This window comes from Bubalus kerabau, chromosome 5 (genome assembly GCF_029407905.1).
Source record: "Bubalus kerabau isolate K-KA32 ecotype Philippines breed swamp buffalo chromosome 5, PCC_UOA_SB_1v2, whole genome shotgun sequence".
Classification (NCBI taxonomy): domain Eukaryota; kingdom Metazoa; phylum Chordata; class Mammalia; order Artiodactyla; family Bovidae; genus Bubalus; species Bubalus kerabau.
The window spans coordinates 110,107,328-110,132,282 of NC_073628.1; the positions used below are offsets into that span (position 1 = coordinate 110,107,328).

The window sequence follows — 24,955 nt, forward strand, 5'->3', positions numbered from 1 at the left end:
GTCAAATTTGGGCTCTCAGCTTATGAGGAAGGGTGGGGTTGGGGAAGTGGAGGAGTAAAGAGGGTATGAGGTGAGCCCAAGAGTTCTAAAAGAATTTGGTGTTTTTCATTTTGATATTTTTTTGCCCATGCTATGGGGCTTGTGGGATCTTAGTTCCCAGACCAGGGATTGAACCTGGTCTGAGCAATGAAAACGTGGAGTCCTAACCACTACACCACCAGGCGATTCCCTGATGATATATTTTTTAAAATATATTTAACCAGTTATAAAGATAAAACTTAACTGATCATTTACATTTGAAAATGTTTTTTAATAGAATAAAACCAGACAGTCTTAAGTCAATATTGCTCACTTCCCTGGAGGCTCAGACATGTTCATAGGAGTATGAAAAGTACTGCTCCACAGTATTCAGTTTATATGAAATTAGGAATATGCCAGTGCCTTTCTGATGGCCCTGGTTGCTCACATTGCTAGTTTTTTCAAACAAGAAAAGTGTGAGAGGTTCTAGGCAGCTTACCTAGATTGTAGGCCCCCAACAACAGGGACGTCCTTCTGTATTTTTCGAGTCCTGTGCACAGTACCTAATTTTTTTCAGCCTTCAGTGAGCACTTGCTAAGGTCTCATTAATTGCTGTGACTATTAATCCCAGTCACATGTGAATATTAGTCCTGAGCACTTTTCTAGAATGAGATAGAAAAGAACCTCACAAACAGAAGTTCCCTAAAAAGGCCAGGGAACTGTGATTAGCTGCAACTTATTAAAGGCTCTTATTTGTTTTATACAACCTTTAAGAAAAACTAAGTCACCCTCAACCTTAGATTATGTTCTCAGTTATCAACTTTGTATTTTACAGGGTTAGACAGACTGATGTGCCTTGTCACTGGAGCACAAAGCATCAGAGATGTCATAGCCTTCCCCAAATCCTTCCGGGGGCACGACCTCATGAGCAATGCCCCAGATTCTATCCCTCCTGAGGAACTGAAGCCATATCACATCCAGGTCTCCTGGCCAACGGATGCAGAAACAGAAAAGAGCTCATCGAATCATCCATGCCGTTCAGAAAGTTGAGCTATTGAATTTTGTCCTTTGTTTCCCCAAGGCTAAAATCAGATCTGGAGTTCGGCCACAGATCTGACTTCAAGTTTTTAGATAGAAGAAATCCAGGCTACATTCTTCATCTCAATGAAGAAACAGATAAAAGGTATCCAGTTTTCATGATAACCTGCAATACTAGCATTATTTGGAACTTTTTAAAAGTTTCTTTTTACCTGGAAAGGTGTGAAAGATGGCTCTTTGTTGGAGTAACATAAAGGCATAGTATTTTCTAATCACATTTTTTATACTTAAATAGTAGACTGTTCCTTAGGACAGAGGTAGTCAAATCACATGTAAAAATGTGGAAAAATTCTTGCTCCATTAGACTGGTCAGTTGATGGAGGGGTCAATGCAACCAGCTTCACCAAAAGAATCCTATAAAATAACCTGGATAATGACATTTATACTATCAATGTAATATAGTGAGAAGCAACATGACATAAAGCAAAAAAAAATCACTGAAATAAAGGTCACAAATGTTAATCAGTGCTTTACCCCACAAGTTGTGTAAATCTCTCTTGGCCTCCCTTTCTGCATACATGAAATATAAATGGTACTTTCCCTGAATCTCTCTTCTTGTCAGAATCTTAGGAGATAAATATATGTGGAAGATAATGTGAGTAAATATGCTCTGAAAATCTTTCAGGCATTATTTAAATGAAATATTATCCACCTGGAAACAGAATACTGGTATTTTGTATTAGAATACTACGAAAACTGACATCTGTGGTAAAAAGGAAAACAGTAATCTCACTAATCATTATTGTTTATATTTCTATTTTTTAAAGCAATCAGGAATCCCTGAACAAATTTTCCTCAATTATAACTGAAAATATTAACCTTAAACCAACCTCAAATGTAGAAAACTGGAATTTACTCATTTTTTTACACATTCTGTTGACACAAATAGATTTATAAAACGGGAATAAGGTCTTGATTTTCTTTTCTACTTTACCTTTTGCCTTGACATTCTTTTGATTTACAATTTATAAATACCAAATATTCTTACATTCCAGTCTGTTTTTCTCACATTGCCATAAGCAGTGTGATACAGTAATCATCTGTCCAGGTCTAATTTATGATGTTCAGTAGGCTGTGAAGAGTGTTTATGTCCTTCATGACGCTGTCCAGTCGCTCAGTTGTGTCCAACTCTGAACCCCATGGACTGCAGCACACACATGGACAGGCTTCCCTGTCCATCATCAGCTCCCAGAATTTGCTCAAACTCATGTCCATTGAGTCGTTAATGCCATCCAACTGTCTCATCCTGTCATCCCCTTCTCCTCCCGCCTTTAGCATCAGGGTCTTTTGAGTGAGTGAAAGTGACTCAGTCGTGTCCAACTTTTGGGACCCCATAGACTCTAGTCCATGGAATTCTCCAGGCTAGAATACTGGAGTGGGTAGCCTTGCCCTTCTCCAGGGGATCTTCCCAACCCAGGGATCGAACCCAGGTCTCCCACATTGCAGGCGGATTCTTTTCCAGCTGAGCTTATCAGGGAGGTGGAGCTTTTCCCTAGTTTGTCCCTTAACCCTATCTTTTCCCATTTGTGGATGTACTCGAGCCAGAAAAATCCTTGCTGGCAGAAAGGTGTCCAGCTCTGCCTACCCTTTCTCAGTGTAATTTATAGATGCCCTTTGTTAGTTAAGTAAATGCAATTTTACATTTATTTATCCCACAAGTACAATACCTTTCTAAATGTAACTTACAATTCCTTGTTTAGAGCCTAATTCTGACCACAATAATGTCTTTCTGTCCTGAAAATGAGTTTCAAGTGACTCCCTAAATCCAAAGAATTACTGTAGCCTAGACACCACACCCCAAGTCCTCAGAGGTTCATACAATGCCATGTTGCCATCAGTCGTTCAGTCCCGTCAGGGCAAAAAGAGGCTTATGCTAAAACACAGGGGATCATAAATCGGAAATAACACAACCAGGGTTTTGAAGCACACAAGCTAATTGTAAACTATAAGCGAGGTTTCAGTAACTTGGCCCAAAATACCTTTATGTTTGCTTAGGGGTTTTTCTCTCCCACTCCAGTATTCCTGCCTGGAGAATCCAATGGACAGAGGAGCCTGGCGGGCAGTCCATGGAATCTCAAGAGTCGAACACGACTTAGCAACTAAACCACCAACACCAGGGGTTTTTCTCAGTATCTTAGAGCCAACAATGGCTAAGGAAACCCACTCCAGTTTTCTTGCTTGGAAAATCTCATGGATTGAAGAGCATATAACCATGCTTTGCTTACTCCCTGAGGCATGTCTGGGACCCCATGGACTGTCAAGCATGGTCTGTGGGTCTTCTCCAAGCAATAATACTGGAGTGGGTTGCCATTTCCTTCCCCAGGGGATCTTCACAACCCAGGGATCAAACTCTATCTCCCAATTGCAAGGGCATTCTTTCCTCTCGGCCACCAGGGAAGAGCCTTCTGGACATTGGATAATTGCTTTACAATATATTGTTTTCTGCATCATGAAGATCTTTATGCCCAGAATATCTTAAAGCTAATTCAAACTGTCATGGTTTAGAATATTCCAAGAAATAAACATGTTCAAACTGGAAGTTTCAAAATCCTCGTAGGACCTACTGTAGTACTATATGCACTTAGTCCTGTCCAACTTTGTGACCCCATGGGCCACAGCACACCTGGCAATACTGGAGCTGGCTGCCATTTCTTTCTCCAAGGTATCTTCCCAACTCGGGGATTGAATCTGAGGGTCTATAGTGGACCCCTAGTGCTAGGTAATGAGACTTGAGGCTTCCCTGGTGGCTCAGCCAGTAAAGAATCTGCATGTAATATAGGATACTCAGGTTCACCATCCTGGTCCAGGTTTGATCCCTGGGTCAACAGTGATCAACCAGTATGGCCAAAAAAAAATACTGTCAACCTTTTACAGGAGTAAATCCCAAACTGCTAAGCTTTCTAATATTAACTGAATTTTTGGCTCTTTTAGCTAGTGGGAACTTAAATGTTTTGGCAACCAACCAAGACTTAAAACCCCAACTTAATGTTGCTACACACCTGAGTGCCAAATTATAAAGCTTAAATTTGATTAGCAGGTACTTACACTTTTGGATGCTGCCAGAGCTAATGGTTTCCTTGGTAATTTAGGAATTAGCAACTCACTGGCTAATTTTCTCATTAACTTGAACCACACTCACCCCCAACATCTGCAAAACCAGTATCCATTTTCTAAAGAGAAGGATGTTACAACTGCAGTATTTACCTTCAAGATCTCAAAAAACATGCCATGGGATCTTCCTGATTACGAGTGTCCCATTTTCCTACCTACACCTTATGAAATTAAAATGAGCATACTTCAGAATGATTTATAAACATTTATTAAAATAGAAAGCTAGAGAATTTCCTGGGGTCCAATGGTTAGTGCTGAGCTTCCACTGCAGCAGTCACAGGTTTGATCCCTTGTCAGGAAGCTAGGTTCCCAAAAGCTGTGCAGAGCAGCAGCCAATTAACAGTTGTTTGTTCTTCTATCCCATGTGCATCCATCGGGCTGCCTGTAAGAAGAGAGAAGCCATTTTCAGTCCCCTTTCCATGTTTCAATTCTAATGCCATTTGGGATACACACAGAATATCAGATCTTTGAACATCATCAAGGCATCAGTGAGAGAGTTCAAGTTGGGCTGAGATCATCACATATTCTTAAACAAAACAGTAGTTATTTTCAAGGCTCACCTGTTATGTCTGACTGGTATCATAAATGCCCTGAAAAGACACAACCATATGTTAAATCACAGTAAACTAAAAAAAAAATGTGTGATACTTGTTGCTAAAGTAACCTCAGAATCAAAATGGAACGGTTTTTTGGTTGATATCATTCTATTCATTTGGCAGAATCATCACATCACTGGTTACCTTATAACTCATCAAAAATACCAGAAAATAACTTACCTTGAAATCTTCAGGACAACAAAACATCTGCCTGATTAAAAATGAACAATAAAGACTTTCATTTACAACATGGCCTTGTATATACGATGCCATTAAAATCTTCATTTAAAAATTTGCCCTTTCTCCCATTTTAACATTTTTCAAAAAAAATTCTAGGTCAGTGAGTCTGTCCTGGGCAAAGTGAATCTTTCTCATGATACATTTGGCCAAACCCAGAATATACAACACCTTGACTTAACTCCAGTGTAAGTCAATATGTAGTGTGCAAGCTCAGCTGTGATCACACGGACTGTAGCCCTAGATTCAGAATCTGACGTGCCAATCTCCTGCTAGATGTTGATAGTGAGACGAGGATGCTACCTAGGAAGTTACTGTTCCATTTTGCTGTGAACCTGAACTGCTCTAAAAAGTTACTATCAAACATCAGCTGAGTAACTACTCATTCTGGTGTTGTCTACAGTTATGACATGGAAATTTCCTCCGTTTTAGCCCGTCTTATCAAAATGTTAACTCCTAATCCTGAAATTAACTATATAGGATATTTACATTATACTTATCCAAATCCTGAACATTTCAGTGAGACAAGGACTAATTCGACTAATTTCCACTTTCAAGGGTATAAAACAGAATTGTTGCAGCCAGATACATCAGATAGGAGCGAAAGACAGTATTTGCTCATCACTGTTAGTCTGCTGAACTATGTTTTCATCATTGTATCGGCTTTAAATCACAAAACACAAAAACCAAATTTGAGACTTCCATACCTTTGGTTGGAACTCCTGGTTCCTTGCATTGAAGTAGTCACTACCTCTCTTCACACCTGCAGAATTAAATTACTTTTAAAATAAGTAGTAATAGATTTCAAAATACTATTGATACTGATTCAAGATACTGTTTCAGTTTTTAAAAACTTCATTCTTTTTCAGAGAGATTCCCATCTGTTTTATTATAAAAATCATCACTAACAGTACCTTGCTTAGTAATTAGGCAAGATTGATTTGTCCAACATCAGAGAACACTATCAAAGGTCAACTACTTGGACCAGCACATTTCAGAAACAATGTAAGCCCAAATGCCAGTAGTCAGTGTTTTCGTGTCTTACCCCAAAGAAGTCATCCATAGAAAAAAACATGTAGCCATCATCCTGTAAGGAAAAAGACCTTTTCATTAAAACGTCAATCTTTTTGTTAAATTTTCAAGTGTTTTGTCAAAGGGTTCTTCAGAGTTAGACTTGTCAACATGCTAATTTCAGGTCAGACATTTGCTCAACATCATTGCAAAAACCCTCTCCAACCTTTTCATACCATGCTCAACATGCAATTACAAACCAGGCAGATTAGCTTGGTAGTTAAACATTCAACTTCATCAGCAGTCTCTGTAACAATGTTTTTGCCATTAATACTCACCAAAAAGGCCAACTGCTTTTGACAGGTCAAGGACTCAAGTTTCACCTAAGAAATAAGAGAGTGGTTTTCTAATAGCCAAAGATAAATTTTCTCCCCACAAATTTTTAAAATGCCTGAAATCAGATAGAGCTAATTAAGACCTTCATATTCAGTCAGCATTTGCTTATCATCACACAGGCTATTTTTAAGAAAGGACAAGGACCTGGCTTTTATTTAATGCTTTCAGTACACTTTTCAAACATTTCAAGGTAGGACTGCTTTCTGTGCATTTGAAGGCAGCCCTAAAGTCATTAGTGGCATTCTGTCGTGTTTGCCCAGTCACTAGTTCACTGGAAATTTTACTTACCTCTTCAACTTCCAGTCAAGTCTGCTTAATGGCTACAAACAAAGAGAAACCAGATTAGTAGTAGTAGTTTACATCTACTATCAGCAAGTTTTACTAAATCAGATACATCAGATAAAATGGTTTCTCTTTCATGATTCATATCTGTTGAACTATGCAACCATCACAGTATCTGTTTCTTCAGATTCCCCCTAGTATTCATTATAATAAAAGAACGCAAAGATTAACATTTGAAAAGGGAGAAGTTCCTAATATAAGCACCAGTATCCGCCTGGCACTCACTAGTCCCTTTTTGAAAAAAAAAAAAAAAAATCATAGTAGTAGGTAAACATGGATTATAATTAAAAAATGGTTTCTCACCTGTCTGCTCATAGATACAGCATCAAGCTTGTGCTTTAAGACCTGGGAAGAAAGTTTCACGTCAAGATAGGTGCAATCTCTGCGCTCTCTGAACAGCCATTTCGTGTGCCTCAGTTAGAATAATGGTGGTAATAATTCTCGTCATCCTCACAGTCAAGAGTAGCAAATAAACTCTCATCATTGTGGCACATTCAGTGGACTTTCAACCTAACTTTCCCTTGCGAGAGAATTGCAGTAACTCACCACAGCAGTAGTTGTCATCCTTCTGGTACACAACTAGAAAACAGACAAAGAATATCCAATGAAACATACCGTGGTGCTAAGCTAATCATTGCCTCAAGTATTTAAGCCTCAGAATAGAAATTTTCAGAAATCCCTTCTGTCCACTACTCTGTAAACCATCACAGGCTTAAAGATCACGTCTAAGATTTCACGCTTCCCACCGTATTCAGCAGTTTCTTACCTGCCCACCAGAAGCCATCAAAATCCACACTGGAATCATGCCTGCCGCGGTTCCTAAGAAAAGGTGAGGAATTTTAAAAATGTATTTTCCTCTAAGTTTACGTCACTTACATATCATGTACACAAATCGTTTACACATCCATAACTGCATGAGAACCCCTCAAAATTAAGGTTAGACGATGACAAAATGGTGCAATGCGAAACGCCGCCATTTAAAGAACCACGTGGCCTTCCCGAGAACAGGAGACCGAGGAAGGTTCATTCCCAGGTATTAACAAAGACCCATTCGGTGAGTCGGGTTACGCCGCCATCAGAGCCGTTGGCATTCATCAACAATCTCAGATGTCCCTACCAACACAGGCTTCATCAGAGGCAGAGAACGAGCTGCGGTTTTTCCCGCAGTTAGGCCCTATAATGAACAGAGTATAAACTAGATCCTCCCCGCACTCAACTCGCAATCCTCCACCATCTCATCTTGAGAGAGCCCTGCGAAGGCCTGCCAGTGGCCTAGGCATACCAGCCAACTCAAGGATACCCAAACTGCTAAGGTCTAGAGGACTCAGACTAAGTACTTACTTAGCAGCATAGAACAACCGAGAGGAACAGCCGGTTCGCAGCCACGAAAGACCGAGATGGCGACCAGGCGCCTGTATATAAGTATTCTGCGCCATGACGTCATGACGCACGCTCTCTGCCAGAGACGGCTTCAGCCCCTCCCCCCCGCCTCAGTCTCCTCCTCTTCTATCCGCACCCCCGTCCAGTCCTCCAAGCCCGCCCCTCGGCCCCGCCTCACCTCGACGTTGTGGGCGGGGATAGAGTTGCCCACGTGATGCAGGATTCCCGCCCTCCTGCAGACTGAGGAGGAGGGGAAGAGAGGGGAGGGGGCGCGAGGGACGGAAAGCGCTGGGGGAGGGGGAAGGGGGGCGGTATAAGGGTGAGTGATTTCCTTCCGGCACGTCGCCCGCTCCGGGGGAGGGGGTGGGGGGTTTCACTTCCGGGACGGTGTTCCGGCCCATTCCGGCCCATTTCCACCCCCGGAGGTAGGTGCTGCTCTTTGACTGGGCTCGGGCCCCACACGGTAGTCCCGCTGCCCTGCACTGGGGCCGCCTCGCCCGGTCTCCGCCGCAGCCTACCCCTGGGGCGCTCAGCCACTTCCTTCCACCCCGCCTCAAGGAACCCGGAGACCTTCCACCCTCTTGGCCCCGGGCCGCGTCGAGCTGCGGGACCCGCCCCCTCGTGGGCCCCTCCCTCAGGACCCCGGGATGGGCGGCCCCCTCCCCCACGGCAGCCCGACACACCCAGATACACACACCCACCTCTGGGCAGCTCCCCGCCCGCTTACGCCTGCCGCCTGGACCGGGTCCCGGGGCGCCGCCCCCTTCCCGGTCCTCTACCCTCACCTGATTGCTCGCTCCCGATCCGCTCGCCTTCCTCTGCTCTTCGCCCCCGCACCTCAGTGACATTTCGCCCCTTTGCCTGTTCTCCGTTCCCCACGCTTCCCACCGCGGACTAAAGCCACTTGAATACCGGAGTGGCCAACCCCATGCCGTTCCCGATTCTCCCTCTTGCAGCTCTCACCCCTCCAGTGCCGACGGTAGAAAAAGACCTTACTCCAGGGGCTTCCTCCTCACTGGGGAATTGCCGGAAAGAACAAACAAAAAAAAGGCGCTGGTGTAGGCTCCAAAATAAACATCTGAATTCATGATGGCATCGACAGAGGCTCTTATTGGATTAAAAGTTTCAAAACAAACAAAAACGCTTTGGAAAAAGGTCAGATTGACTAAAGTTGGTTCTTGAATGCAGTGTATACATACACTTCCCTATTTACTGATAAGTGTGTTGTAATTTCGGGCAATACTGTGAGCTTGTCAGGATAACTTACTGAACTTTCAGATCTTAGGTAACTACGTGTGCTCAAGTCAGTGTCTTTCTAATGGGATTTATACAAACTACTCTCAACCGGTGAAGATTATTGGATGCAGTTACAGGCTTACTGGTTTAGATGTTTTTTAAAAAATCTTTTAAAGTAAAAATATTGGCCATACTTGGTAAATGCCGTTTTTCACCAGCTTTGGGCAACTAAACTTTAGAATCAAAGTATCATTACCACCCTGAAAATTCCAACTTTGGATTTAGATAGAGGCAGCTTTATCTACCCATTCCTAATTCTGAGGGTGAACTTCTTCAAGTAATCTAAATTTTCATGCTGACAAAACTTGGAGTTTTTCCTAGAGTCTCCCTCCAAGTGCTAAACCCAAAGTCTTTTTGTGTGGGCTCTGACTCTTCAGCTTAGAAATAATGGTTTATGTGGGATATTGGTCACTTTGTAAAATAGCAAACGTTAATTCATGGCAGCAAGTAGTAAAATGTTCAGAGGGGTATTTGATCTCCCACCTGTGTATAATTAAATTTATTCAGAAAGCTCCTTCCTTATATTGTATGCAAATACGTTATGATCAACATTTAGAAAGTAAAAATTGTCACACTGGTTTTTTTAACCCCCTCTATTCTGTTGAACTTCAGTTTTGATGTTACATAATTTGTTAATAAGGAAAGTGTGGGCATAACTTGAATTTATAGAAGTCTAACAATCTTTTTTGGTTGTAATGGTATCTTGCTATGAAACCTAACCTACTAAACCTGTTGATATTTCTTTTCCATATTTAAACATAAGGAAGGTATCTTAATCTACTTGGAGATTTTGAAATTTCTCTGAATAATATTTTAAAATAGGTTTGAATTGCAAATAATTACTGATGAGGGTTCGGTTTTCTCTCGCAGCAGGGTTGAATGCCTGCCTACACCCTCAGGCACGACCATGGAGAAAAGTGGGAACATACAACTGGAGATCCCTGACTTCAGCAACTCTGTCCTGAGCCATCTGAACCAGCTGCGCATGCAGGGCCGTCTCTGTGACATCGTGGTCAACGTGCAAGGACAAGCTTTTCGGGCTCACAAAGTGGTCCTGGCTGCCAGCTCCCCCTATTTCCGGGATCATATGTCCTTGAATGAGATGAGTACTGTCTCCATATCAGTCATCAAGAACCCTACTGTTTTTGAACAGCTCCTTTCTTTTTGTTACACGGGGCGGATATGCCTGCAACTGGCGGATATCATCAGCTACCTGACCGCTGCCAGTTTTCTGCAGATGCAGCACATTATAGACAAATGTACCCAGATCCTGGAGGGCATTCATTTCAAAATTAACGTGGCTGAGGTTGAAGCCGAATTAAGTCAAACGAGGACCAAGCATGCAGAGGGACCTCCGGAGTCTCACAGAGTTACACCAAATCTAAACCGCTCCCTCAGCCCCCGACATAATACCCCCAAGGGAAACCGGCGAGGTCAGGTGAGTGCTGTCCTGGATATCCGGGAGCTCAGTCCTCCCGAGGAGTCCACCAGCCCGCAGATTATTGAACAGAGTTCTGATATAGAGAGCCGGGAACCCATTCTTCGAATCAACCGAGCAGGACAGTGGTACGTGGAGACAGGGGTAGCAGACCGAGGAGCCCGGAGTGACGATGAAGTTAGAGTCCTGGGAGCAGTACACATCAAAACGGAAAATCTAGAGGAGTGGCTTGGGCCTGAGAATCAGCCTTCCGGAGAAGATGGGAGTAGTGCAGAGGAAGTCACGGCCATGGTGATTGACACCACAGGCCATGGTTCTGTAGGACAGGAAAATTATGCTTTAGGATCTTCAGGAGCCAAGGTGGCTAGGCCAACAAGCAGTGAGATTGACAGGTAAGTTGTTTTGTTTGCCCATCTAGTGGCTTACTGTGTAGACATAGCTAAAGCAGGCCCTCTGTGTGACACAAAGAGCATCTTCTTCCTTACTTGATGTTCTTCATCAAAATAAGTTCATGTTGGGGAAACTGAAAGTGTGCCAAAAGACTTGCATTCTAATTTTTTTAAAGCAGGAAGCTCCTACTCCTGAAGTGTTCACAGTGTTGTGAGAACTCTGGTAAAGTTAGACACTTCATGAATCAGAATAGTATCTGCAGTCACACTAGGATCAGTAATTGCCAGGGCCTCTTCAGAATTCAGGAAGAGAGCTGATCATCAGCTGTGAATCTGACAGCATTGCCCTTCCTTGGTATGGTCTCACACAGGCAGGTGGCCTCTGGGAGTCTCACTTTCCTTTGTAGCAGTTTACCTTTCTTTGCCTCCCCTGCTACCAAAGTTGAGGAAGTATGGTACGAGCAGTGATGGTTCTTTTTAGTGTAATCACAGTAATTCCAAAGAAAAGCTTTTTGAGTGTTTTTCATCCCTTTTTTTCACTTGTCATTTGACTGTATCTTTTCCATTTCTTTCATTGATGACAGCTGCACCATAAACCTGAGTTTCTTTTTTTCACCAGCGCTCCTAGGCGCTATGCCTTACTTTTCTCTTTCTAATACATTGCGATTGTTTCTTTTGAGGGGAAATAACAATAATTTTAATCTAAGTTGAAAGAAAGTCTTAAAGAGAAAAGTATTACCAACTTAGATTGGTAATATTCTTTTCCTTTCTTAAAAGTTTAAAATTGAGTGAATGAACAGTGGTAACTAAAGAAGCTGTTCCTTTGGTTTGCATCTGGTCTTGAGAGAGAAATGTGTCATAAATTCGGAGAGTATTTTCTGTATCTACTTCAGTTGGTTTGAGTATTTTCCTTCTGTCCTTAATAGTTAAAATACTCTTGAGCCTAATACTTACTGTCACCTGTAGGAGCATTGTTGTCCCCCTGTTAGAACTGTATCAGGAACTAAATAGCTTTAAAGGCAAAGGTTTTTGATCTCCACGGTCTGTATCTGAAATATATAGCAAATTATCATGGGACTTGGGGAAAGGATTAACCAAAAACCTAAAATTTACATAGAAGAAACAAAAGACCTAGTTTTAATTTATTCCTTTCTAGTTTTCTAGTACTTAACATAAGGATAGAAGCTTATATTTAGCCTTAGCTTCACCAGATCATATGGTCTATCAGCTATGTCATTTTTTATTTCTTAAAAATTTAGTAGGGCAAACTTGTCTTATTTCATGCCAGCGTGCTAAGTCGCTTCAGTCGTGTCCAACTCTGTGTGACCCCATGGACTGTAGCCAGCCTCCTCTGTCAGTGGGATTCTCCAGGCAAGAATGCTGGAGTGGGTTGCCATGCAATCCTGCAGGGGTCTTCCTGACCTAGGGATCAAACCTGTGTATCTTATGTGTCCTGCATTGGCAAGCAGGTTCTTTACCACTGGCGCCACCTGAGAAGCCTTCTTATTGCATATGATTCTATATTGACTCCATGAAAGGACTTCTTAGAAATCTGTTGTTCGATTTGTTCCCCCTTCCTAGACTATAAAGGAGGCAGACATCAGCAGTTTTTAAGCTCCTCCACACTACTTTCCTGTTAGTCCCCTTTTTGCTCCTCTTCCAACAGATTTAGCCCCTCCGGCAGTGTTGTTCCCTTGACGGAGAGACACAGAGCCAGAAGTGAGTCTCCTGGGAGAATGGATGAACCTAAGCAACCCACTTCCCAGGTATGTAGTGGATTTGAGATTGCTGCGGTGGTTGAAGAAATTGCCACTGTGTGTGAACATAGTATAATGAATAAGAAAGGAAAGATGTTTTGTTAAATAAATGCTGCATTTGATTACTTTTCTCTTTATTTTTGCTTGTGAGCATGCAGGAAATGCACTTTTGGTGTCAGCAGAGTTTGGGAAGTAGAAAAGGATAAGATTGTGGAACTCTTTGCTGATTATAGGAGCCAGTCTGTAGTCCTAAGAGTAATAAAAATAACCTCTGAAAACTTCATGCAGGTAATTTAGGACCTGGGATGGAGAAAGTTTGATTTTGTACATATGTGGTTATAAGACTACATATTTACTAGTTTATATGTATTATGTATTTGTAAACAAATTGCTTATGCCTTTTATATCCTGCTTGCTTTTTAGTATGTTTGTATCCTTTCATCTATTTTCTTCCTAAATGTCTTGTTAGACTAAAATGTTTGAGAGAGGATAGAAATGATGTCTTTAATTTGTGACTCCTTAGCAAATAGTATAAGTATGTAGTTGGTTGATATTTTTGTTCATATTTTCTCACAGGTGTCTATCATTGAAGATTGGTTTTTAAAAAGTTGGTGAACTCACCAAGTAGAGCACAATAAATTATAAACACTGTGGCCCTTTAAAAGGAAACACTGGTAGATTAAGATTGCATAGCTAATTTTTTATCTTCTGCACAATACTGATAGTATCTTTTTAAATTTTTATCTAAACCATTGGATGTTTATTATGTATATAGTGTAGTAACAGCAGCAAGACATTATTATCAACTGTATCTATGTGTATATTATCATGCTGTTTGGTACCAGAAAAGGAATTGTAATCATTAAAGAATTTTTTAGTTTTAGTAAGGTGTCATAAAAAGTGTTTATGAACTTGAAGGAAAAGTAAATTTACTCATATTATTAGGGCTCTTTTTCTCCTCATCTCTCCAATAGAATGTGATGATTATGTGACCAAAACTATTGTAAAAATAAATAACAGCAGTGAGACCAACCGTACAATTTAATGTGGGCATAAGACAAACTAACAAATACACAAAACACATACAGATAAGACTATATAGACTTAATGGTGTTGTGGGAATAGGAGTGCTTAAAATGCAGTTATAGGAATCAGTGTCTGCTTAAGGGAAGTGTTACTCGGGAGAGTTTAAGTGTGGTTTTTAAAGTAACTAGAAAGAGATAATTTATTCCATATGTGAATAGGATAGGAGTAAAACTTGGAATTCTACAAGGGTATTTACCAGACTGAAACAGAAGGTACAGGCTGTAAAGAAATAGAAGATAAGTAGTATTGTTTGGAATTGATATTAAGAGACGAGTTTAATATATGCCTTCACATGCATGAAAGTTTATTATGGTGAGTCTACTCACCGGTTATTGTTTTCTCACCACAGAGAACCAAAACAGGACATGACTTACATTATACTAAGAACAAATTTTGATAGGTTTGAAGCGCTACTTGATTATAAGAGTGATTTGACTGGAAAAGACTATTAAGGGCACTCCTTTATTCTAAACATTCTGTGTTTTTCCTTTTTCTTTCACAGGAAGGTTAAAATACTTGGCCTGATTTTCTAAGTCATTTATAATCTTTCAAACCTGGCTTTTCCTACCATTCATCAGCATTAACCATCCCAAACAGACAGATTCTATGCCTCAGAACCACATCAAACTTCTGTCTCTGCCTCTTGAGTCAGGGATACTCACCCAGGCATCTGGGTCCACACAAGGCCCGACTCTTAGTTCCATCTGTCCTGACTGTCCCCTTTGATCTCCCCTTCTTAAACCACTATAGCATTTACACGTGGCAACGTGTAATTTTTTCCTAATTCTCTACTGACTCGTATAAATGATTCTTTTCTGATTTACATTAATTTGTCTCCTAAATTGAAATCTCCTTGATAGCAAAGCCCACATTTTCTGATCTTCTTAGTATCTCATGTTGTCTTATCAAGTGCCACTAAATGGGAGTCATTTTACCTCTAAGTAGTTCTGAATAGCTAAAATTACTGAAAAGGGGCCCAGTAAAGAGACAGCTACTAAATTAAGTCCTCAGTTTTAGAGATCATTAAATAAAATTAAGAACTAATCAGATGATTTTTTAATTCCCTTCAGTTCTTCGAGTCTATTGGGATTGTGGACAGCTATGAAGCCCTTGTCAAGAATCTAGACGGGTATTTATTTTAGAAAATATGGAAAGCATCCATTTATATGGAATTTATTCATTGTATGGAATAATTCATTTAGAAAACAGTTCTTGAACACTAGCTACATATCAGGGACTGTCAGGTTCTAGCATATTCAGCAATGTAGGATTGTCCCTGTGTGTAAAGAGTTTACAGTCTACTAGGGAATTGCCAAGTGGGAAAAGTGAAATTATCCACTTTTTTTTTAATATAAATTTATTTATTTTACTTGGAGGCTAATTACTTTACAGTATTGTATTGGTTCTGCCGTATGTCAACATGAATCCGCCATGGGTATACACGTGTCCCCCTTCCTGAACCCCCCTCCCACCTCCCTCCCTGTACCATCCCTCTGGGTCATCCCAGTGCACCAGCCCCAAGCATCCTGTATCATGCATCGAACCTGGACTGGCGATTCGTTTCATATATAATATTATACATGTTTCAGTGCCATTCTCCCAAATCATCCCACCCTCTCCCTCTCCCACAGAGTCCAAAAGACTGTTCTATACATCTGTTTCTCTTTTGCTGTCTCGCATACAGGGTTATCGTTACCATCTTTCTAAAATACCATATATATGCGTTAGTATACTGTATTGGTGTTTTTCTTTCTCTTTTATGTCACTCTGTATAATAGGCTCCAGTTTCATCCACCTCATTAAAACTCCACTTTTTATTTATTCATCTATTTATGGCTGCACTGGGTGTTCATCATTGTGCTTGGGCTTTCTCTAGTTGCGACAAGCATGGCTCCTTGCTAGTTGCAGTGCTCGGGCCTCTCACTGCAGTAGCTTCTCTCATTGCAGAGTCTGGGCTCTAGGGCGCTCGGGCTTCATTAGTCGCAGCCTGTGGGCTCAGTAGTTGTGGCATGAGGGCTTAGTTGCTCCAAGGCATGTGGAATCTTCCCAAACCAGGATCAAACGTGTGTCCCATGTAGGCAGGCAGATTCTTAACCCCTGGACTACCAGGGAAGCCTGATCCAGCTCTTTGTGATAGAGACAACCAGGTGGCAGCCGTTTTTGTCCTTGCTTCTTTTTAGAGTTCAAAGGAATAAAACTACCAAAGAGACATTGTTTCCTATGACAAGGACCAATCTACATTTTATGCTCATTTATTTGCTCTTTTATTGCAACTTTATTGCAGTGATTTTTAGGTGAAGTTGATCATAATGTGTGAGTTTTCTGATTATGGTTCATGATAGATAACTAGAATAAATTTACTTTCTTTTTGTGGACAGTACTGCTATGACACTATTTTCCTTAAAGTTAGGCCTTTATTTTTTAGGGAATTGGTATCCTCAAGATTATGAATATTATTAGCAATTTTTGTAATGTTTAATAATAGCTAACATTGAGTTATGCTAAGCACTTTATTAATTCATTCAGTGCTCATAGCATCTGCTCAAGGTAGATGCTATTATTATATTCATTTTACAAATGGAGAGGCTGATGCACAGAGTACTTAAATAACTTGTTCAAAATCAAATGATAAGTAGGATGGAGATTTGTTGTTTGCTTGTTCCTTTTTGGGGGATGGGGCTGCGCTGGGCCTTCGTTGTGGTGCATGGACTTCCCTCCCTGTGGTGTGGTGGCTCTAGAGTGTGCAGGACCAGTAGGTGAAGCGTGCAGGCTTAGTTGCAGGATGTGAGATCTTACTTCACTGACCAGGGATCGAACCTGGGTCCCCTGCACTGGAAGCATGGAGTCTTATCCACTGGACCACCAGGGAAGTTCCCAGATTTAAACCCAGGTTCCAGCATTCTTAAATTGCTGTAAAGTATAACCAGAGGCTTTCAGGGACATCTCAAGGTATACTGTTATCATATTTGATTCTCATAAGAATATAATAGAATTGGCAAAACATACACTAACTTTATTTTATGGATGAGGAAACTAAGCCTCAGAGAAGTTGTTCTGTACTTTGTCAGTGCTCATCCAGGACCTTTTATTGGGATAATCCCTCATTCTTTATGTGAGTTCAGTTTTGATTATCCAGTGAATTAGAGCAGAAATGTTACATGAAATAAATCAGAATCATCTAAAGCCTTACCAGTCCATGCTTTTCTTTACATACTGCTTCCCAAACCTGCTGAGAAGTGCCTCTTTTTTGTTGGAAATACTGAAGAGCACTATTGGCTAACAAATGTGAAAGGAGATAAAATGCATTTTTAGAAGTTCAAGAAAAGGATGTAAGATTAATTGCTAGATTCATCTTTCTCCAGTTAATCCAGAGTCAGCTTTCACATATTCTCCTCTTTGCATTGGTACTTTGCCTCTGCTAGATATATGTGTTTCCCTCCTACATACTTTAAGTGCTTATATATATTTGTGTATATGTATATAATTTTTGTTCAAAATATTATACATAAAACATACATGTGTTATATATATACACACACACACACAATGACTTCAGAAGTCATCAGGATAAATCAGAAATTTATGAGTGGTGATATTTTAATACAGAATTTTGAATGCAAAGCTTTTAAATGCAAGGTTTTTCAATTATTCATTCAAAAGAATATAGTATTTCCTTTCCCTTCTAGCTTTCAGATAGGAGGAAGACTTGTTTATTTCACATATTAAATACTTTAACTATTTAGATTATGTTCAGATTAGGTAAAACAAAATTAAGATTTTACTTGGTATTAAGGAATTACTGGGAAGTTTTTAGGTGTGATAGTGGTATTTTAATTACATTAAGAAGAAAAGAATCCTTATCTCTTAAAAATACATACTAGAATATTTACATATGAAATTATGCCTGAGATTTTCTTCAAAAAATAATGTGAAAAAGACAAATAGGTGAAGGTAAAGAAAAAACAAAATTGCATGGGTTGAAATTGTTGGGTGATGAGGATTCAATATACTGTTGTGTCTAAAACTTAATAAAAAGTTTTAAACTATATTTATTTCCTCTTTAATTAAAAAAAAAAATTAGGGACTTCCCTAGTGGTCCATTAGTTAAGAGTCTGCCTGCTAATGCAGGGGACATGGGTTCGATTCCTGGTCCCTGAAGATCCCACATGCCATGGAGAGACTCAGCCTGTGTGCCACAACTACTAAAGCCCATATGCCTAGAACCTGGACACCACAATGAAGAGCAGCCACTGCTCGCCACAACTAGAAAAAGCCTGCATGCAGCAGTGAAGACCCAGCACAGCCATAAGTAAATAAGTGAGATTTAAAAATTAAATCAGAAAAGGAAAGCATTTATTTTTCAATAATGTAAAGGCTTAGTTATCTAAGTAGCAACAGCAGAGGTTTAATGCTTTTACAGTAATTGCTTTTTTTGAATGTCTTAAGTAATTCACAATGCAAGAAATGTAACTAGGTAGGGAGATACTTTATAAACTAAGAGCGATTAGAGTGAACTAGCAAAACCATTAGGAATATGTATTCCCTTTCTCTTTGTTTTGTCTGTTTTTTGTTCAGTTTTATCTTTCTGTTCAGAAGGCAAAATCAGAAATCAGGTCTTGTACTTCTTTCTCTGTGGCACCTGTCATTGTATTTGGTAGACAATAGCCAGTTGCTAAATACTTACTGGATATCAAATTGTGAAGAGGTTATAGGAAGGAATAACTAAGTTAGTAAATTTATATCTCAGCCTAGTTTCCCAGTTCTTTTGCTAATTTTCTCTGAGGTCAGTTAAACTTTGATCAGTCTTTAGAATAAAGAAAATATGTTGATGTGGTACTAAAATATTTTGGGATAAAAAGGAATACTGTCACCTACAAGTTATATACATTTTTATAAAGCTAGTTACTGCTGGGTTAAATTTTGGTATTAATGATAATGCCAAAAATATGATTTATGATGTGCTTGCCATAGTGTATTCTGTACTGTCAGATATAATAGCCATTAGCCGTGTCATGTGGCTATTTAAATTTTAATTAATTGAAAGCATTTAAAATGAAAAATTCAGTTCCTCAGTCACACTACATATTACACATGCTCAATAGCCACATGTGTTTGATGACAACTATATTCGATGGTGCAGATTATCAAATAGTTCCATCATCACAGAAAGTTCTATTGGACCAACACTGCCAAAGTACCTACCTGGTTGTCTAGATTCTGATTGCAAATTAGAGTCCAAATGGATGGTAAGAGGGGGCTTAGATTCTCCTATCACTGTAAATTAAAAATTTAGCAGGAGGTTAATAAGCGTGAGGTTTTTCAGCCAGAAAGTAACTCATTTGTCCTGTTCTTTTATGGTGATAGAGTAGAGTGGCCTCAGTGTTCTAAAAGATTCCTATCTTAAAATCTTTACTTTTGGGTAGTAATTAATTCACTGTTTGGATCTCTGCTAAAAATTATTTAGCGTAGAGACAGAAGTAAAAAATGATTTGATGTCTTTTACTGTGTATACTTACACAGTTTCCCTTGCTTGTTGTCCTCACCTGGTACAGGTAGAAGAGTCAGCAATGATGGGAGTAAGTGGCTATGTGGAGTATCTCCGAGAGCAGGAAGTATCTGAGCGGTGGTTCCGGTACAACCCCCGTCTCACCTGCATCTACTGTGCCAAATCTTTCAACCAGAAGGGGAGCCTGGACCGCCATATGCGCCTGCACATGGGGATCACACCGTTTGTCTGCCGCATGTGTGGCAAGAAATATACCCGGAAAGATCAGCTGGAATACCACATCCGCAAACACACAGGCAACAAGCCTTTTCACTGTCATGTTTGTGGCAAAAGTTTCCCCTTTCAGGCCATCTTGAATCAGCACTTTCGCAAAAACCACCCTGGCTGTATACCCCTGGAGGGGCCTCATAGCATCTCCCCTGAAACGACTGTCACATCTCGGGGACAAGCCGAGGAAGAATCACCTTCACAAGAAGAGACAGTTGCTTCTGGGGAAACTGCCCAGGGCTCTGTGTCCACTACTGGACCAGATTGAAACAGTGAGGGGAAGGGGGCAGACCCTCTTCCCCTTTGGGCCATAAGTAACCAGCATCAGGGCCATGGACTGGTACTTAAATTCATGAAATGCCACATCACCAGATCAGAAGATGCTCCCAAGATGTTGCCAAACTAGAGCATCAGCAACATACACAAAAGCACTAGAGGCTCTTCCCCTCTTTCTTCCCACCTCACACTTGGAAAATAATCAAGCAAATCAACTTTGTAATTCAGGGATCAACAGCCTTGGTTTGTTAACTTTATAAAAGTTTTTTTAACTAAACAGTGACAAATGATCATTTCTCTACCAGTCATGTTTGAACACTGTACTTTGGTCCATATCACCCTGGTGGCTGTCATTGCCCAGGTGTAAAACACAAAGCAGGAGCCTTGGTCATCTGAACCAGCCAGCCATGAAAGAGAAGGAAGTCGTCATGATGGTGATGATAAAGGGGAGCTTCTCTTCTTCCTTCCCTGCCAGAACTTGCAGTTTCATATTTCAAGGAAAAAAAAAAAAAGAATCCTGGTAGTTCTTTTTGTTTTGAAAGATTAGACTTAATCTTTGCCCAGGCAGGGCACCGGATACTTTGCCTGATTGTTTCACGCAATTGGCCATCTTGGAGCAGTATTCTAATGGGCAGCATCATCTGAAGCACTTTAGGCACCTGGAAATGAAATGAGCAGCGAAGTGTTTACAATAGGTATTCCTGCATTTGGGGGCTTGAGTGTTGTGTCGAGCAAGAGGGGAGCAAGGGAAGGAAGTGTTTTTGTTTCGCAGTTACCGAATATCGAGTAACACAGAGCCAGCTGTACTGCAACTTCCTGATCAGTGTTTGTAAGCCATAATGCTTGCATATCTTCGGGTGTTAAGAAATGGCTCTAGTCCAGATGGATAAACGTGTAAGGCTGACTACCAAAGTTTCATCTAGTCTCTTCGGCTCCTAGTTTCACATAACAGCAATATTATACATCAAAAATGTCACTTTACAGTGAAATGAGCCTGGATTCTATTTTTAAATTCACAGGTCTCCATATTTGATAACTTTTATATGACATTTTAAACATTTTTTCTGCAATATTGTGGTTGTAGAAATTCAACACTATGGTTCTTACTGCAGCCACAATTCCATTTCCTCCTGCATATGTGATAGTTTATATTTTCAGTCCAATAGAAGAACCTCACTAATCCATGTCTTGCGTCTGCAAACCTAGTAATTCATAAACCAACCATTAGCAAATTGCTGGTGACTCCAAGAGCTTTGCTTTTTAATAATACACTACAGGGCATTTACCAGAAAACATCATGCACAATCATGTTGCAATAAATTGATCAAGGGGATCAATTTTGATCAGGTTTGGTTACTTAATCATTCCTAAGATTTTTGAAACTTCAAGGGACCTTTTTGGTAATTCTGGGTATTTCTGAAATTCTTAATCCAGCACCAAGAGTCAGAAAGAGTTTACCAAATGTAGAGCTTCGGATGCCCTGTCTTGCATGCAGAGAATGAAGGAGGATCATTAAGGGATGCAGGCAAGTAGATGCTTACAAATTACAGTGCAAATAGAAAGGAGAGAACTCTGGCTTCTCATAATTGATCATTGATCTTTTAGAGAGTATTTAAATACATAGTGGTTTAAGAAATTGTTTTGGTACAGGGGCATAGATGATTGTAAAAGAGATTTGGGAGAGAGTTTGATCATGCCTGCACTGGTGGTGAGCCATTCATGAGAACATTAGCGGTGCGTCCCCTTCCTGGGAAAGCTTTGGTTATGTGGAAAAGTGGGTAGGAAAGAATGGCCTTGCTTTGATGATCGGAAGTTAGAATGCAGAGGGTAACTTTTAAGCAATCTGAGACCTGTATATATACATACAGCTGTACCCTATCACTAGTGAATGGTTATTTTTCTCTTCTGGAAAAACAGAATGCGTCTTTTAATAGGAATGTAATGAGGCTACTACCATTTGATCAGCGCCTACCCTTAAAAGTCATGTTGAAGCCATGTTTGTCTTCAGAAAACAGACTTTGGCATTCTCTTTAGTTGCGCAACAGCATGATAGGGTGAAAACTGCCGCCGCGGGCCATCTTAGGGAGCAACTGTGCTCTGTGGCATAGAAAAAGTGGAGCTGAAATTAGACTGAAATCTTTAAAGATTTCATTTTAGCTGGCAGTCAAGGTTTTCAGTGGACAGATTCTGCCGTTACTAAATAGGCCGGAGGTGAGAGGTACAGAATATGCTGCTTTAGAAGGATTGTTGAAGCCTACCAAAAATATATACGTCCATCTTACTTTTGAGAAGTAGGCTGGAAAGTTCTGTATTGCTTTGTTAGTTTTTTAGATGTTATATGAGAAAATACAGCTTTTAAAACTATTACCAAATTGTAAAAGTGAGGTGCAGTCATTTCTGTGAAGAGGAACTTCAGCATTTGTCAGTGCTCCATCCAGGGTGAGCAACAGACATTTTAAGTGAACTAGGAACTGTTCGATAGACGTGGAAATGCTGTGAGGGTTTGATGCGTTCCCCCCTCCCTTTTTATTCACTGCTAACAGGTTTTTGCTGTATCTATACTGTGAACAGAGTGCTTTTCGGTTGTCTGGGACCACTGCAGCTCAATCACATTTGCTGGTTCTCGCCTCTTAATTGGCCTAGTGCAGAGCCATGAAATTCATGAAAACTCAAACCAGCCTAACTTTTAAACAGATAGAAGTTTCTGAAAACAATTTCTTCATTTTAGTTAGAAGAGATATTATTATTCGAAATAACTATCCAAGATTCTTACCCAGATTCACTGTGACATTGTCTTAGTTCTTAGCTAACATCCTTGTAGGGACATAGGAGTTAGTAGTGTTCTATCTACATTAATGAAAAGCTCTATAGGTATGTGCACAGAGGATACCTCTCTTAAGGATGTACTACATGGACTTTTAGCTAACGCTGAAAACTCATTACCAAATTTTAACTTGCACGTGTCACCTTGTGAAGGGAACAGCATTAGCATTGAGAGCTAAATCATCATTAAATACTCTAATGCCGTGAAATAGCAAACACTGGGACTGTTTTGATTTGTTGAGTGGCGCTTAATAGCAAAGGAGCTACCTAATATTCTCAGCAAAAGAAGAGAGATGACATTAATCTACTTTCATTCTAAAAGGTACCTTTTATTTCTCTCTCAGAATTCTGATACCAGTTTAAAATATGGCATTGGCATGAACAGTAATACTGTACTTTAGGCAGAAGGCTCTTTCTAATGACTTGTTCTCTCTTTACTCAGAACCGTATTTACCTCTGAACAGAGTTGAGTTTTCTGTGAGTTGCAAACTACCCCCTAGTTATTCATTATACCAGAGGGTCAAAGCTAGTCTTGGATATCTAAGCATGAATTAGTTCCTAAAGGATAAAGATTGGTAAATAAGGGAGATGGCAGTTAAGAGAAGTTTTGGGGTTTGTTTTTTTTTTTAGTGTTTCCAATTCCCTCTATATCAGTGAAACAGGGTTTTCCAAAGATGGAATGACAATAGAAATAAACCATTTTCCTACTAACTTCATAGTTGAAATCTGACCTTGGTTGGAAGTGGTTTGATAGAAGAGTGAAATAGCGAACTTCATCTATAATAGCTGAATAGTCTTTGGTCAGGAAATAACTTTCAAAAGTTTTAACTGTTTCTTAACATTAATTTTATTTTAACTGGTAAAAACATTTTGTTTGACTAAAAGATCTAATTTAAAGAAATGAAAGCAATGAGCAATAGAAAGGAAATTAAATTTGAACAAAGATTAAAAAGTCTTAGTCATAGTGGAAAGGCGTTTAATCAGGGAGGAGTTGGAATCTTGGAAGGTTTTATTTTTTCAGCTGTAACCCGGCATGTGGATTTGTTTTGTTTTGTTTTTTCTCTTCCTCAGATGTTCTCCTTATCTGTATTCATTCATTCAGTATTTTGGTTGCTGAGATTTAGAAAAAGAAGAGCAATTAAGCCAGATAAATCCCTCCATTTGAGAGGATGTCCTAAGGGGGCAAAGTATATCTCTAGGATTTAGGAATTAGATCAAGATTCAGCAAACCACAGTCCCCAAGCCAAATCCTGAGGTCACCTTTATGTATAAAGAAAGTGGTAGTGGAAGAGAGCCACCCCTATTCATTTAGGTGTAACGGCTCCTTTGTACAGTCCTGGCAAAGCTGACAGAGACCACAGGGCCTGCTGTCTGGCTCTTGACAGAAAAGGTTGCCACATCCAGAATTATTAATAGATTTGAAAAAATTATGCCATCCCCCTCAATTTGTCGCTTTTGTCATTTTGCCTTTATAACAGGTTGGTTGAGGTTTTAAGTTTGTACTGCCGTGTGTCCATCAGTTTCTTGAAAGAAGTTGCCATCTTTTTCTAGATGCTTGTCTCATTTGTGCTCCTTCTTGAATCCCATTGCTTTAAAGCATTTCGAGCAGGCCTTATGATTTGTCCTTTCCTTTAAGGTAGATTAAGTTGAGGATGGTAATTACAGATTTAAGAAAGTAATTTTAAAAAATAACTCCCATGCATAATAACATAAAGTTAAATGAATATCATGTTTAGAGAAAATACTGGGGAAGAGAAGTAATGTTTTTATAAGTAAATTTTGCCATTTCTCTAAGTTAACAGATGATGATGGCCAGAATGGATTTATTCTCTCTAGTATTAAAATTAATTTCTCTTAAGAATAAGTGGTTTGATTCCTATCCAAAATCTGTTTTTCTAGATTAGAAACTATCCATTTCTTTACTATAA

The 24,955-nt window shown here is 39.9% G+C and overlaps 2 protein-coding genes and 10 non-coding genes across 21 annotated transcripts in view; 2 read left to right on the plus strand and 10 right to left on the minus strand.

Moving 5' to 3' along the window:
• Positions 1–2,268, plus strand: part of DARS2 (aspartyl-tRNA synthetase 2, mitochondrial) — a 29,224-nt gene extending 26,956 nt beyond the window's left edge. For all 4 annotated transcript variants that reach the window (XM_055582698.1, XM_055582699.1, XM_055582700.1 and 1 more), the window contains one exon: positions 854–2,268. In XM_055582698.1, the coding sequence (XP_055438673.1) occupies positions 854–1,068 (215 nt within the window). In that variant the 3' untranslated portion in view covers positions 1,069–2,268. The remainder of the gene's footprint in view (positions 1–853) is intronic.
• Positions 2,269–4,679: 2,411 nt separating this feature from the next.
• On the minus strand, positions 4,680–4,756 carry LOC129654376 (small nucleolar RNA SNORD81). The gene has a single exon (XR_008715456.1). It is a non-coding gene; the product is annotated as a small nucleolar RNA SNORD81 (small nucleolar RNA).
• Positions 4,757–4,888: 132 nt separating this feature from the next.
• On the minus strand, positions 4,889–4,965 carry LOC129654381 (small nucleolar RNA SNORD47). The gene has a single exon (XR_008715460.1). It is a non-coding gene; the product is annotated as a small nucleolar RNA SNORD47 (small nucleolar RNA).
• A 677-nt stretch (positions 4,966–5,642) lies between these two features.
• On the minus strand, positions 5,643–5,723 carry LOC129654384 (small nucleolar RNA snR60/Z15/Z230/Z193/J17). Its single transcript, XR_008715463.1, has one exon. It is a non-coding gene; the product is annotated as a small nucleolar RNA snR60/Z15/Z230/Z193/J17 (small nucleolar RNA).
• Positions 5,724–5,892: 169 nt separating this feature from the next.
• LOC129654377 (small nucleolar RNA SNORD79) lies at positions 5,893–5,973 on the minus strand. The gene has a single exon (XR_008715457.1). It is a non-coding gene; the product is annotated as a small nucleolar RNA SNORD79 (small nucleolar RNA).
• A 245-nt stretch (positions 5,974–6,218) lies between these two features.
• On the minus strand, positions 6,219–6,283 carry LOC129654404 (small nucleolar RNA SNORD78). Its single transcript, XR_008715482.1, has one exon. It is a non-coding gene; the product is annotated as a small nucleolar RNA SNORD78 (small nucleolar RNA).
• A 243-nt stretch (positions 6,284–6,526) lies between these two features.
• On the minus strand, positions 6,527–6,587 carry LOC129654383 (small nucleolar RNA SNORD44). The gene has a single exon (XR_008715462.1). It is a non-coding gene; the product is annotated as a small nucleolar RNA SNORD44 (small nucleolar RNA).
• A 268-nt stretch (positions 6,588–6,855) lies between these two features.
• On the minus strand, positions 6,856–6,924 carry LOC129654402 (small nucleolar RNA SNORD77). The gene has a single exon (XR_008715480.1). It is a non-coding gene; the product is annotated as a small nucleolar RNA SNORD77 (small nucleolar RNA).
• Positions 6,925–7,218: 294 nt separating this feature from the next.
• Positions 7,219–7,300, minus strand: LOC129654365 (small nucleolar RNA SNORD24). Its single transcript, XR_008715446.1, has one exon. It is a non-coding gene; the product is annotated as a small nucleolar RNA SNORD24 (small nucleolar RNA).
• A 159-nt stretch (positions 7,301–7,459) lies between these two features.
• LOC129654407 (small nucleolar RNA SNORD75) lies at positions 7,460–7,522 on the minus strand. The gene has a single exon (XR_008715484.1). It is a non-coding gene; the product is annotated as a small nucleolar RNA SNORD75 (small nucleolar RNA).
• Positions 7,523–7,875: 353 nt separating this feature from the next.
• On the minus strand, positions 7,876–7,955 carry LOC129654382 (small nucleolar RNA SNORD74). The gene has a single exon (XR_008715461.1). It is a non-coding gene; the product is annotated as a small nucleolar RNA SNORD74 (small nucleolar RNA).
• Positions 7,956–8,499: 544 nt separating this feature from the next.
• ZBTB37 (zinc finger and BTB domain containing 37) lies at positions 8,500–20,719 on the plus strand. Of its 7 annotated transcripts, none has more exons than XR_008714992.1 (6): positions 8,500–8,614; positions 9,146–9,344; positions 10,359–11,315; positions 12,979–13,078; positions 13,228–13,357; positions 19,708–19,844. XR_008714992.1 is itself a non-coding variant. In XM_055582704.1 (5 exons), the coding sequence occupies exons 3-5, from the start codon at positions 10,393–10,395 to the stop codon at positions 20,194–20,196; spliced, it is 1,512 nt and encodes a 503-aa protein (XP_055438679.1). In that variant the 5' UTR covers positions 8,500–8,614; positions 9,146–9,344; positions 10,356–10,392; the 3' UTR covers positions 20,197–20,719. The 7 variants fall into 7 exon arrangements, 5 of the variants coding, with proteins under 5 accessions (XP_055438679.1, XP_055438678.1, XP_055438682.1 ...); XR_008714993.1 differs by lacking the exon at positions 19,708–19,844 and adding an exon at positions 13,646–13,918; XM_055582704.1 differs by lacking the exon at positions 13,228–13,357 and having other exon boundaries at positions 10,356–11,315; positions 19,708–20,719.
• Positions 20,720–24,955: the final 4,236 nt, after the last annotated feature.